The sequence below is a fragment of the Ursus maritimus genome, unplaced genomic scaffold, assembly GCF_017311325.1.
Source record: "Ursus maritimus isolate PB19 unplaced genomic scaffold, ASM1731132v1 scaffold_2, whole genome shotgun sequence".
In the NCBI taxonomy this organism is placed as follows: Eukaryota; Metazoa; Chordata; class Mammalia; order Carnivora; family Ursidae; genus Ursus; species Ursus maritimus.
Genome location: NW_024424452.1, coordinates 45,890,419 through 45,903,803, shown reverse-complemented (window position 1 = coordinate 45,903,803; position 13,385 = coordinate 45,890,419). Strand labels below are relative to the sequence as shown.

The 13,385-nt window shown below is 41.4% G+C and overlaps 2 protein-coding genes across 5 annotated transcripts in view; both read right to left on the bottom strand.

Moving 5' to 3' along the window:
* The window catches only part of DDR2 (discoidin domain receptor tyrosine kinase 2), a 183,765-nt gene extending 179,092 nt beyond the window's left edge, over positions 1 to 4,673 (bottom strand). The window contains exon 1 of the mRNA XM_008685722.2: positions 4,561 to 4,673. The gene's annotated coding sequence lies outside the window, so the exon portion shown is untranslated. The remainder of the gene's footprint in view (positions 1 to 4,560) is intronic.
* UAP1 (UDP-N-acetylglucosamine pyrophosphorylase 1) overlaps positions 358 to 13,385 on the bottom strand; it is a 41,453-nt gene continuing 28,425 nt past the window's right edge. Inside the window, exons 7-12 of one of the 4 annotated variants that reach the window (XM_040635973.1) lie at positions 13,138 to 13,278; positions 12,142 to 12,330; positions 11,056 to 11,106; positions 7,208 to 7,274; positions 6,038 to 6,150; positions 358 to 4,682 (exon numbers count right to left, since the gene is read on the bottom strand). In XM_040635973.1, coding sequence (XP_040491907.1) covers positions 6,058 to 6,150; positions 7,208 to 7,274; positions 11,056 to 11,106; positions 12,142 to 12,330; positions 13,138 to 13,278 — 541 coding nt within the window. In that variant the 3' untranslated portion in view covers positions 358 to 4,682; positions 6,038 to 6,057. Of the gene's footprint in view, positions 4,683 to 5,587; positions 6,151 to 7,207; positions 7,275 to 11,055; positions 11,107 to 12,141; positions 12,331 to 13,137; positions 13,279 to 13,385 lie in introns of those variants that run through there. The other 3 variants (XM_040635972.1, XM_040635975.1, XM_040635976.1) reach the window with 3 other exon arrangements.

Sequence of the window (13,385 nt, the reverse complement as noted above, 5' to 3'; positions counted from 1 at the left end):
AAAATGAACCTGAATCTGATCAAGCCTCAGACGCAACTAGTTTTCAAGAAATATGGAAGATGGAGGAAACTGTTAACATGGAAATGAAATCCAAAATCTACAAAATAAGACTGGAAGAATTACCAGTTTTTTCCAAAGAATTAAATATATTAAAAAAAAAAAAGGGAGGATGGGCACAGGTTAAAAAACATTTAACAGACACAACAGTCAAAGCGTAAGTGGACTTTAAAACCTGATTCAAATGAATCAATATTCAAAAGAAATTTGACACTCGGAGACATTTGAACACTTGCTGGATCTTATTAGATGACATCTTAGTCTATTCAGGCTGCTATAACAAAAACACCACAGACTGAGTGACTTCTAAACAGAACTTTATTTCTCCCAGTCCTGGCAGCTGGGAAGTCCAAGATCATGGCACTGGCAGATTTGGTGTCTGGTGAGTGTCCGCTTCCTGGTTCACAGATGGATGGTGGTCATCTCGCCGTGTCCTCAAATGGTGGAAGCAATAAGGGAGCTCTCTGTGGTCTCTTTTATAAGGACACTGATTCCATTTATGAGGACTCCACCTTCATGACCTCCCAAAGACCCCCCACCTCCTAATACTGTCCCACTGAGGGTTAGTGTTCAACATATGAATGGGGGGAGGTCACAAACATTCAGTGCATGGCAGATATTAAAGAATCATTAATTATTAAGGTTTTTAAGTTGTGTGTATACACACACACACACAACACACACACACATCACGATTCTATTTTAGATGTATACTGCAGTATTATATCCAACACACAGAACTGATTATAAAGTAATTCCATGGGGACACTGGAGGTGAGAAGTAAATGAAACAGGATTAGACGATGTTAACTGTTAGAACAGGTCATTAATCTGTTCTCTACTACTGTGTAGAGAGAACAGAATTTTTAAGAGAAATTTTTAAATAAAAAAATGAAAAAGAATAGGTCTCTGGATTCAGACTTTGGGTTCAATTTCCAATTCAGCTTCTTACTAGTTTACAGACCAGCCAATAAAAGTTCATACCTCATAGGAAGGTTAGTAAGGATTAAATGAGACAATGCAGATGAAGTGCTTCAAACTTGATACTATGTTACGTTCATGAGATTTAATCTCTGTCAAATTTCAGACCTTTTAGAAGTATATAAATTAGGAGAAATTTTAAGCTTTAGAAGGAAATTGATCAAGTCTCATTTCAATCTCCTACACATTACCTATGTTACTTTATATTTTGCTGTACAAAATATGTACATTATGAGTTCCAAACATCATTTTGTAAAACAAAACAACACAAAACTTTGCCCACTAGAAGAAAATCTGAGAAGGAACACTTTCTGAGAAGTAGAATCACTGAGATAGAAATAAGAGAGCTCATGTGGAAACAGTGAGTCACGAAACTATAATAATAGACTTTCTGTTCTTACGTTGTCCTTCTAACTTGGTTCAGAACTTTGAAAACACTGTCTATATAAACATATTTGGTGTCACCACTGACTCACTGAGCTTTTGGCAAGCCTCTTAGGCCTCTCATCGTTAAGAGGGCGTAACGTAATCCTGAATTTCTATATTCCACCAGAGGACTCCTGTTAAGCCTCCTGCAGAAAGGCTTTCTCTCAAAGCGCATTACCTAGAATTCATACAGTATATTTGCTTTGTACGTCCCTCCAAATGAAGACATGATCATAGGTCACTACTGAGGACACGCCAAGTAATGGCCACGGTCTGAGATAACAGCGTACGAAGACCACGTTGCCTGCCACTCCAATGGTGCCCTGTCCACATTCTGTTATCTGAAGGTACATCTGTGTTCCCCTCCCCCCACCACCTCACCAGAGCCAACTTTACCTGAAAGTTCTCTCGAGGCTGCACCTAACTGGTTAACGTGACTACCCTTGGTTTATTTATCCTTTGAGCCTTTACAAAAGATACAACTTTTTATCATAAAATTACTACGAATGCATCATCCAAAAATTTATGAAATACAGAGGAAAAACCCAGCCATAACGCCATCACCTTACCACATCATTTTCCTTTTTATTTCTCATTCAGCCTGAAACTCCTATTTTTAAACCAAATTATTCATTAACTTTCTCTTTTCCCCTACCACCCTCACTCTAGCTTTAGGAAATGCTACGAAGCAGAGGGGATACAATTTAGAAAGAGCCCAATTAGGGGGGTTCTTTCTAGCAGTCTGAGCTCTTTGCAAAATGGAATCATCCCCAGAATGTGTGTTCCCAGACCCCAGCTGCCTTTCCTGTCTGTGTTGTTCTTCTCAAGTGAAATGTTCTTCACTCTTTCCCTCCCTTGTCTGATTTTTCAAAGCCAGAACACATCCAAACTCCTTTTCCCCTCGTCCTTGACTGCTGATTTATCTTTTTAAGATTTTATTTATTTCTTTGTCAGAAACAGAGAGCACAAGCAGGGGGAGTGACAGGCAGAGGGAGAAGCAGGCTCCCTGCTGAGCAAGGAGCCCAATGCAGGACACGACCCCAGGACCCCGGGATCATGAGCTGAAGGCAGCCGCTTAACCGACTGAGCCACCCAGGTATCCTTGCTGATTTCTAAACCACGTCATGATTCTTACTCCTAGCTGCCCTCTGGAATCATCTAGTGCTTTTTAGAAAACTAGCTACTCGGGCTTTCACCAGACTGAGAATCGCATCCCTAGAACTGGAGTGTGTGTTTGTTTTAACCTCTCCAAGTGATCCAGAGACTCCGAAGGGTTTAGAAACCATTGTCCCAGAAATTCCAACCATCCTGGTCAGGTCTTGCCAGCGCCATATCCCCTCTTGCTAACATCAGTACCATTCCCTCGGTATTTCAAAGAGTAAAGCTCACATAAGACATACCTATTTGGTTTCCGGCTTACCCTACTCCTGGCTTCAGGAACACTGGCCTCTCTGTTTTCCCCTAGTATATGTTCTCTTTTTTTGTAACATCCCTGACCTTTTGATTGGCCTTCTTAGAGCAGTGGTTCCCAAACTTTGATGTGCATCAGAATCACCTGGAAGGTTCATGCGAACACAAACTTCTAGGCCTCACCCACAAATGTGTGATGCAAGGATTCTGAGAATGTGCGTTTCTAACAAGTTTCCAGGTGACACTGATGTACCCGGTGGTCAGGGGAACACACTCAGAAAAGTCACTGTTACAGGTCTGCTCATTAACCCCACAACCTGGGCATCCCCTGGCAACTTTGATGCAGCTAAGTAACCCCTTCTCCCCACAATAACCAAATTCCCTTTAATAATCCGCATCTGAATCATAATACACATCTGATTTTAAGGCGACTAAATCCAACAGATCAGAGTTAAATTATTTGAGAGCTTACTATGAGCAAAACATGGTTCTGATTAGTCAAAACCTCACTGGTTTTTCATAATACATGTTAGAATTATTAAGGTATATTTTTTTGTTAGAACATAAACCTCTGACCCTAATTTGAGAAAGGCATAGTAGTTTAGTTCTACTCTCAAAATGACAGGGTTCTTTGTTGAGAAGTTCTGCTTTACCAAACTCCAGTTCACAATGATGACCCTTGTTTAACTTCCACTGAACTTGATTCCTTACATTTTAGTACTAAATTATCTTTGCCTTGTTTAAGTGGGTTCATTTTATCCCCTGAACCAGAATGCAAGCTGTGTAAGGAGAGGGCTCTGTGTGCCCAGAGGGCTGGGCACGTGATCAGCACTCAGCCCTCATTGGCTGACTCACCTCATCACTTCCCAACATGCCTTTCCTAAACTGGAGCTCTCAAGAGGGCCATGAAATGCAAAAGCATCAGTCTCAGCCAGTAGGAAAACAGACTTCCAAGCCAACAGAACGACTTGTGTTTTAGTCACTCTCTTGGATTATGCATTTTTCCTTGCCTCATTTTACCTGAATAACTGAGATCTGACCATACCATGACGAATCATCAAGAGGAAACACCACAGAGAGTAAGTTGGGGTTAGCAATGAACCCACACTGTTGCCAATAATGGCCCAAATTTTGGGGGAGAGAAGGGCTAGAAATTAGAAAATAAAATTATTTTTGTTCATCTTCCTATAAGTGTCCCTAGTAGTTCCTTTATAGATGTCAACACTGGATCAATTTCAAGAAGCAAGAGGGAAACTGGGGAACAAAAATCAAATATACGTTCATTTGGGACTATCAGTAAAGCTCCTGACACATTTGCAAGCGTGATTTCAACCAGACTCAAAGATTATTAACTTTCATGTAAATTCTACTGCACTGCTGTCAGATGATTCTAATTCATATTTTATAACCACTTTACCCAATTCTGTATTTCCAAATGAGAACGATTATTTAACACGGACTCCTGAAGGTGCATCATGCTGCCACCTCGTGATTTCACGGCCCCGAGGCTCCCAGACTCTCCAGCCTCACTGGACCCAGTGTGCCTGGGCCGCTGCTCCTCTCCAGCAAAGCCACGACCCCCATCCCATGCCGCCCGTCCTCCCCTTCCTGGTGTTGGTACGAGCTTAAAGACGGGGAGAGGGGAAACTGCAGACGAAGGTCCAGAAAAAAGGAAATGAAGCGTACCGTTCAGGGGCTACCACCCTGTGGTTCTGTCCTCACGATCCATCCGGAGCTTGTTCTGATGGAGAACTCAAACCTCACAAGTCTTTTTGAGAAACGGAATGGACAACAACAGCAAAACTGGGCTGTTATTGAAATAAAAGAGAAAATATGCTAGACACACTACCTACACCTTAGCACAGAACATAAATTTAGTAGATACAAATATCATATGCTCTTTTTTAAAGTGATCCTTAAAATTTATACTTTTAGAAAAGAAAAGACCCACCTACAACATTCCATCTAGTGACAACTGGTCAGTGAAAGATAAAATTGACTAATTTCTTCTCTAGACATAATTTTTAGAATTTTTCATTTACCCAGATGTTAAATTTTGGTCAATACTTACATACTATATAAAATGCACTTATAAAGCTCAATATTGCCATGCAAACTACATTTTTAGACACAGACCACCCTTACTAATGACCAATGACCTATGGCATATATTTTAAGGCGTCCCCACCCCCGCCCCGTCTGTTTTTTCAACCTCTAGATGAACAGAGAAAACCTCAAGTGGGAGTGATTAACCGGCCTGAGGAAACGCCAAAACCGTGTTCTTCTGAATTCCTAAGCGCCACCAAATATTTGGGTAAAAGAGAATAAACCAATGATATGAAACAAAGTGTCTCAACCTTAACAGTACTGACACTGTGGGCCAGATTAATTCTCTGCTGCGGGAGACTGCCCTCTGCACTGTGGGATGTCTACAAACATCCCTGGTCTGTCTCGTTACACGCCAGAACCACCATCCCACTATCTCGGTTGTGACACTGTCAAATGCCCCTTGCAGGGTATGTCCTCTCTGGTTCAGAGCCACTGTTACAAAGTGATAGGAGGCTAACATCCAAAGACAGGGATTCGTTCAAAACCTCTGGGGCCACCACCTCCCCAGAGCGCCAATTTGGTTTCTTGTACTATCTCAAAGTTTCTCCCAAGTTTCATATTTCCTAGTGGAATAACTTCCTCAAGGTACAAATGACACTCCAGAGACAAGAAGAAATGTTTATTTTACCGTCCAATTATTTTCTTAAAAAAATTTAATTTTTGATAAAATAAACTTTTAGTACCATAGAAACCTTTCGATACGTACAAGGACATATTATTACTATGTACAACTTCGAAAACAAATGTTTCCAGCTCCAAGAACAGTGATGCTGAACACCCTGACTATACCCAAGCTGTAGGAAATTTCCTGGATGGCCAATGTTTTCCTTGGCTTGGAAAAAAACATACAATTAAAAAATATAAATAAGACCTTCAGTGAGTCAAGAATCATAAAAATGCTTTCTGAAGCTCGGTCATCTGGATCTTGGGGAATATGGAGTAGTTGTAAGAGTTCAACAAGCAAGGTGAAACCCTGTGGATATTCAAACGTGAGTATTCCAGGAGAGGTCCTGAGGTTCACAGTTGGTCTATCAAAAATAAAAGCTATTCTTACTGTGGTGCTTGGTTTCTGGTTCATATACCATTCTTCACCAGCTCGTGGACTCCATTCTCATCAATGATTAAAGGTGCATGGAATTCTTTATCTGCCACATAACTTTCTATTCCCTGAAAGAACAGTTGAAATGAAACATAGAAAATTAGTGGGCACTAGTCATACAAGGAGGGACTTCGTGAAGATTTGAATCATGGACGCCAAAAAGTTGGGTTGAGATGTAGAATTTAAAAGTCAATAAAAACCTATTTCGTATACTTTTTAAACTGGGCTTACTGACCGATTTATAGAAGCATAAAACAAACAACAAAGAAAGGAAAATTACTCTGATTATAATTTCTAAAGTTAATAAGATGTTAGTCATTCTTCCTATCACCATCACCCAATAGAGTTAACTTCCTAAGCACTGTGGCTGTCTCTGATGCTGAAATTCAGCAATCTGACAAGGATCTCCAGAAAAAATATTACATATTAGAAGAGTAGGAACCCCTAAATCTCCCAGTCTTAAAAGTGACAGTACCAAGTGTATAAACAAAATAACCCTTTGAAAGGAAAAAATTACATTATGTTTCAAAAAGCCAGACAATCCATAAATACAGAGAACAATCTGATGGCGGCCAGAGGGGAGGGGATAAGGGGACGGGCAAAATGCGTGAAGGAAAGGGGCAGGCAGAGGCCTCCAGTTACGGAATGAAAGGCACAGCACAGAGAATATAAACAGTCAGTGACTGTCATAGAGCTGTATGGTGACAGACGGTAGCTTCACTAATGATGAGCACAGAACGTGTAGACTTGGGGAATCACTATGTTGTGTACCTGAAATTAACACTGTGGATCAACTATATTTCAATTAAAAAAAAAAGAGCTAGATGATTTATCTAAAACACATGGCTGATTTTTTTTTTTGAAAGACCATTGCATTTTGATGTGTCAATGAAACGGATTAAACATTAAACATTCTGTTCGTGACAACTAACCCACTTGTGGGACAAATGCAAAGCTGTAACAGGAATTCTCAAAGAGAAAAATTCAGAACAAATGCAACTCCTTTGCTCGTTCCCAGGATGTGCAGAACAGGGCACTGGGAAATGGGAAACTCTACTCAAATATGAAACAGTCTCCGGATCCTACTTTTAAAAGAATAGAGGAAAAAAAACAAATCAAACTTACTTCTCCAGCATAGGAGATAAGAGGAGAGATTTCACACTGAATTGGTACATCATTGGCATCCTTCAAGCTAAGAAAAAAAACAAACACGTTAAAGGTTTTGCTTCTCACGTTATTGCCAGAGTGAAAGTACAGACCATCACTTTCCTCTGAGAAGCTTGCAGATAATCAAATTCTCACAGTTAGACAAACAGAATAGACTCTATCCTGATGGTCACCAAATTCCCTGAGGATTAGGTAAACATGAATTTGTCATGGTCCAGAAGACACTATTTGGGGCAAGTGCCAATAATTACCAGTAGGTCTGTCTCCAAAGCACTTCACCTGTACTGATACACTTATCTGCTAAAGTACATCCCATTTTTTATCATTTCCAACTTTTAATGTGATAAGGAAGGGACTATTTATGGAATACAAATTATGGTTCAGGGCCCCTGCTAGCTACTTTGAATCCTTCATATTTCTCTTCAATCCCTGCCACAACCTTGAGAGTTAAGAACTACTACAGACAAACGCTCTAACGCTGCACTGTCCAAAATACACTGGCCACTAGCCACATGTGGTTACTTAAATTTAAATTAATTACAATTTTTTAAATGAACTAAAATTTTAAAATTCAGTTCCTCAGTCACAGAAACCACATTTCAAGTGCTCGGTAGCTGCCAAATCGGAGAGCACAGCTAGAGTATTTCCTTCCCTACAGGAAGTTCTACTTACAGTACTGTTCTAAAGGTCAGTTATTTCCCAATATACAATTTCTGTACAACCCAAACCTCCTAGATTAGCTGAGCTGATTTATTCAATGTTTCAAAGTGCTTCTCTGCTACTTTCACCAAAATCTCTTCAAAGAGCTAAGACACAATGCAACCCAAGCAAAGGCAGGACCAAAGTCACCATTTGCTTCCTCCAGGTCACATCCTAACATATACAGCCACTCAATCCTGAGTTTCTAAAAGTTTCTAAGTTTTTAATATAGAAGTCAATGAATAGTGTTTTTAATATGCTTGAAGGCATTAGACCTCTAGGCTTTTCCACCAGCAGGATACAGAGCACATAAAAACTAGTCTCAAGACGTCTGGCTGGCTCAGTCAGTTGAGCGTCCAACTCTTGATTTTAGCTCAGGTCATGATCTCGGGGTCATGGATCTAGCCCCGAATAGGGCTCCATGATGACTGGGCATGAGTCCTGCTAAGGATTTTCCCTCTCCCTCTGCCCCTCCCCTCCCACTCATGCGCGAACACTCTCTCTCTCTTAAAACAAACAAAAAACTAGTCTCTTATAGCCTCAACCTGTAGCTCCCCTTTGTTTTGCCAAGCATGTCTTGAAGCTTTGGTGGAGTCAATAAAATCACAGGGCTTCTGAGTTTAGCAAGCCCAAACCTCCTCGAAACAGAATCCCGTAGTTTGAATTCAGTGTGCTCTGTATCTTACCCCCACTTACTTGTCCCACTACTTTCCACTCAAACCAGGCCAGCTGCACACACTTTGGATTATTCCAAGTCATTCTCAACTATGGTCAAATAAAACCTTGGACTATCCAAATTTTAGCCATCCTCCAAGATTTAGCTTAAGCCCCACCCTTCCCTTGACCATTGTATTGAACAGTGATCACTCTCATTTATTTCTATAAAAAAATTTAATAGACATCTAAGTCACTGCCCCCTAAATCATAATAAATTATTATTTATATCATATGTTTAACACATAAATACATACTGCCTGATGATGTTACTTGACTTTCATGCATCCTGACCTCCCAGTAGGCTATAAGAAATGACTCCTTTCTTTTATGTAAGCTACACCAGCACCCAGACACTAGCAGTACCTGTAGGTCTGTGAGCAGGCCTACAAATGTTTGTTGGCTAAATAAATACATGAACTATGGGGGGCAGACAGGTGACAGACTAATTTGGAGAAAAGATGCATTAAAGATGGGGCACACTTCTGTCTAGATATGTGTCAGATTCTAACAAAAGAACTCAAGAAATCTGGTCCAGACCCTCTGGGGCAGCTTGGACTCATATTAAACCAAATGGGAAAAATAAGGACCCGTTCCACTGATAAGATCTAGACAGCCCAGTCCCACCAGAACCCCTGAGGGATTTGGTGTGCCAGGATCAGAAAGTGGTTTTGAACCCAAGGAACACATGGCTGACCCAAATATAACTTCTCTTCGAGTACCACAAAGATACTGCAAGAAACTAAGAAAGTCACTCTTAATAAACAAAGTTGGATGCCCAGAAGGAGGAAAGACAGAAGCTACCATCACCAAATGCAAAATCTCAGAAGACAGGCAACTTAAACCAGTAACAGTATTATCCCCCAACTCTGCAGACAAGCATACTTTCAGTAACTAACTGTTCTGTAAGTGCTAAGAAAAAAAAAATAAAAATAAGGTCACTTGATCAAAACTCAGCATCCTTGCTTCCATTCTTCAAAAATTATCACCCAGCTGTTTCCTCCCCCTTTTATACATAGTACTTCCTTGTCATCTCTCACTTTTAAGTAACCTTTTTCTTCTCTCGAGGGCATCCTTTAGAGATAGAAACAGTCCCTTAAGTCTGCGATCTCATTTGAGGCCAAATTTTGATGTCAGTTTAATTATTCTGCAAGTGGCTAAAATAAAGTAAATGGGGGAGGGGAGTACTAAATAAGAGAACTCAAACAAGAACTAATGTTTAAAACATTTTATATCTTAACTGACATAGCTGGATGTTGATTTCAGTTGTATGATTAAGAAACTATTTCACTTTTGAGGTTAAAAGTGTGGCTCAGTGAAAAGGAAATTTTGGGTCAAAAATCTATTTCTTAACTTCTAAAAGCAACTTGCCTCCATATATTAAAAATGATGGATGGGACAGAAAAATAACAAAGCGTCCAGGTTCCCATGGCATGAGAGCCCACAGTCACCTACAGCTCCTCTAAGAAACTAGAGGGTCTATGAGTCCACTTCCTTGTCTACAGACAGGGCCACACCCGGGAAACACCGCCACCACAGGCACTTGTCTCCACAGGGCAAAAGTGAGTGGCATAGGCGGGGGGAAAGAAATCACAGGGACGAAAATGACATCCCTGCTACTCTACTTCGGATACAACGCCAATCTCCAGATCCTTTACCCTGTTCATATTTCCCAAATTATCTTCAAAACTTAAAATTCAAACTAAACCTAAAAACTTTTCAAATGTAGCAAGACCACCAAGCTGTCTCTTTAGCTGTAAGGATAGTGGCTTTTTCAAACTCTGTCAGTACCCAGGTGAGACAGGATACCTGCTACTTTCAGCTAAAAATTATCTGCGATTCAGACAAAACGCTTCCTTCTTTGGGAGCAGGATAATAAGAGACTAAAATGAACACAGAGAAAAGGAGCTGTTAGTGCGAGCAAACATGAAGAGAACAGTTTTCTCCACATTAGGAACCATCAGAAACGTCAGAGGCAGGTAGCCTTTATACTGAGAGCATACACCCAATTCAGTAAGACACGCTTCAGAATGTGATGTTTCTCTAGCTTCTGCCAGGATCTGAATTTGTTCTCCTTGGCCCGTAACCTGCCTGACACCCTACCTACACTCGTCAATCTGTCCCTGCAGGTTCAAACATCCATGGTCAGGTTCTTTAGTAAACCATGCTCCCCATTTCCAGCATTTCCGGCATTTCCAGCATGCACTGAGACTCTGAGTTAGTGTCATCCAGACAGATACCTGCCACCAAGGAAGCACAGTACGCCCCCACCAAAGCTCCAACCATCCCCCCGCCAGACCACCGAGAGGCAGAGCACTAAACTATGATGCCAGTTAGTACAGAGGGAAGCACAGCCCCGTCACCATGCACTGCAGGCAGGCTGGGATATTTACTTGAGATTGACATCAGCTGTGATGGTCTCTGACTTTCCATTTGTAGCACTGCTATGTAGGAATAAATAAGCATTAATGGGAATGGAAAACAAATCAAACAATAACAATGAAGTGGAATTGCAAAATATACTTGACCGAAAGGCATGTATTTATGGTAAACTATAAACTTGGCAAAGGAAGTCTGAAGGGGTAAAAACGAACTCAATGGCCAACGATGAAGCATGAGGACAACGTGACATGCTATGGAGCAGGCCTACTGATGAGACAGAGCCTGGAAGTGGCTCTGGAGGGAAGCCACTTACCGCAGCTCCTTCCTGGGAAAACACAGTCACGGGCCAGTAAGCTCCAAGGCCCAGTGCCCTAACATGCAGCCAGTCATTTTACCCTTAAGAACGTAAGTGATACGGCAGAACATTTTTTACATGAGTACATAAATACCAAATGATTTAGAAGGGGGTAACTCTAGGTGCCAATGAAGATTTTCTTGTAAAAGAGAAGACGGAGCTTAGAAGTTCTTTCTCTCAGATTTAAATAGCTAGAAGTACCTTCTTTTTTTAAGTTTTAAAATCCCAAAACATTTTTAAGTTTGAGTACCCGTGAATGTAAGTGCCCTTCCTTTCCCTTCCCGGCATCTCCCTCAGCGACCGTGAAAGTGCCATGGAAAGAAGGGCGAGGGGCCCACGTCTTCTGGGCGGCCGGTGGGCAGCGGGTCTGCGGCAGGGTGGGAGGCCGCACAGACGGCGGAGCGGCAGCGCCCGGTGCTCTCACTCTCGGGGGGAGTGTGCTCCTGCCGGCCTTTACCACACGGCACAGCTACGGGATTACCTCCTCACCATTCCTCAGCGAGAGTCATACGCTGCCGAGGTGGACGCATGTCCCAAACAAGAGATCCCTCTTTAAGAGGAAGTAAAGCTATCACCCTCTTTGAAATGGGCCAGGCACTGATATTTCACACCAGGAACTGCCCACATCAGTACTAATAAGCTTTTTTAAAAAGATCTAGGAATATGTCAGAGAGAGAGGACAAAGGTCCAAGAAGAAAAGTCCAGGAAGCGTTCCCACACCAGAGAACAGACATTGACTTACCGGGGAATGGCTGGGAGGCGAGAGCCATTTTCATCTATGAAGTGGCCCCCTGCGTTGAGGACCCAGCAGTGATGAAGGGACAGCAAAGCATGCCTTGCAGTAGTAGGATTGTCCTTCCCATTCTGACTGTCTGCATTCTTCAGCGGGGAAAACTCATCTTCTCGGAGCACTTCATACACAACAAACTTCCTAGAGTGGAACCATACAGAGACCGCTCTAGTACGAAGTAAAACTGCAAACACAGCTCTGACCCCTCTCTACAGAGCTCAGCCCCTGGTCCCCAATCGCAGGCTCTCTTTCAGATGAATCCTGAAAGAAATAATGCTCGTCCCTGGACTAAATGAAGTTGGAATTCCCTTCTCCAATGCAAAATGAGAAATTATGTTCATCCCAAACTATAAAACACTTCATCTTAAGTCGGAAAGGTCAGAAATCTTAATGCAAATTACATTAGAATCTGTTCTGGGGGGCAGGGGGGGAAGGCAAAAAGGATGATTTAGAAATGCTTATGGAAGATTAATCTTCCACAGCTAATTTGTCTTCCGCATTTTCATACTGACCAAATTCTAACACACATACCTCAACACCGAATGTGATCTTTGATAGAGAACTATATAATCTAAAACCATGTTCCCTAAAACATTTACTTACAGGTCCGTAAGGCATCCTACATATAAACTGGGCCAATTCTCTATCTCAACCTTTTTAGTCTCTTAGCCAAAAGTGACAATTTTAACAAAATTTCACAGTTTTGCAGGAGAGTCAGATAATGGACGAACTGCCATAAAGAAAACATACAGGCAACTCACACCATACGCCTGGGTTGGTGGTCTCATACTAGAGGATGGTAATGAGTCTAGACGGTACACTCACAATCAGAACGCCATACCCAACTACATGCTACCCAGTGTCTCCTAAAAACAGTGTCCTGCCTAACTGTAAAAAGCAACATTTCAAGACCTGTATCTAATCTTACTGGTGCTACTCAAAACATACTTTGCAAACTGGAAGATGTCAAAGACAAATTTTTCCATCTTTATTCCATTTGGTTTGTCTGGCTTAATTAACTGCCCCTGGGAATCCACATATGGAATCTTCTTTTGAGCCACATGGTGCTGCAACTGAGGTTCATAAATACTAAGTAGGGAAAAGAAAAAGACATAATCACTTTCCAAAGTTAAAATGCCAGAAAATCTGATAATCACACCCAGGAACAAATGCATCAACAACCAGTACTACGATTT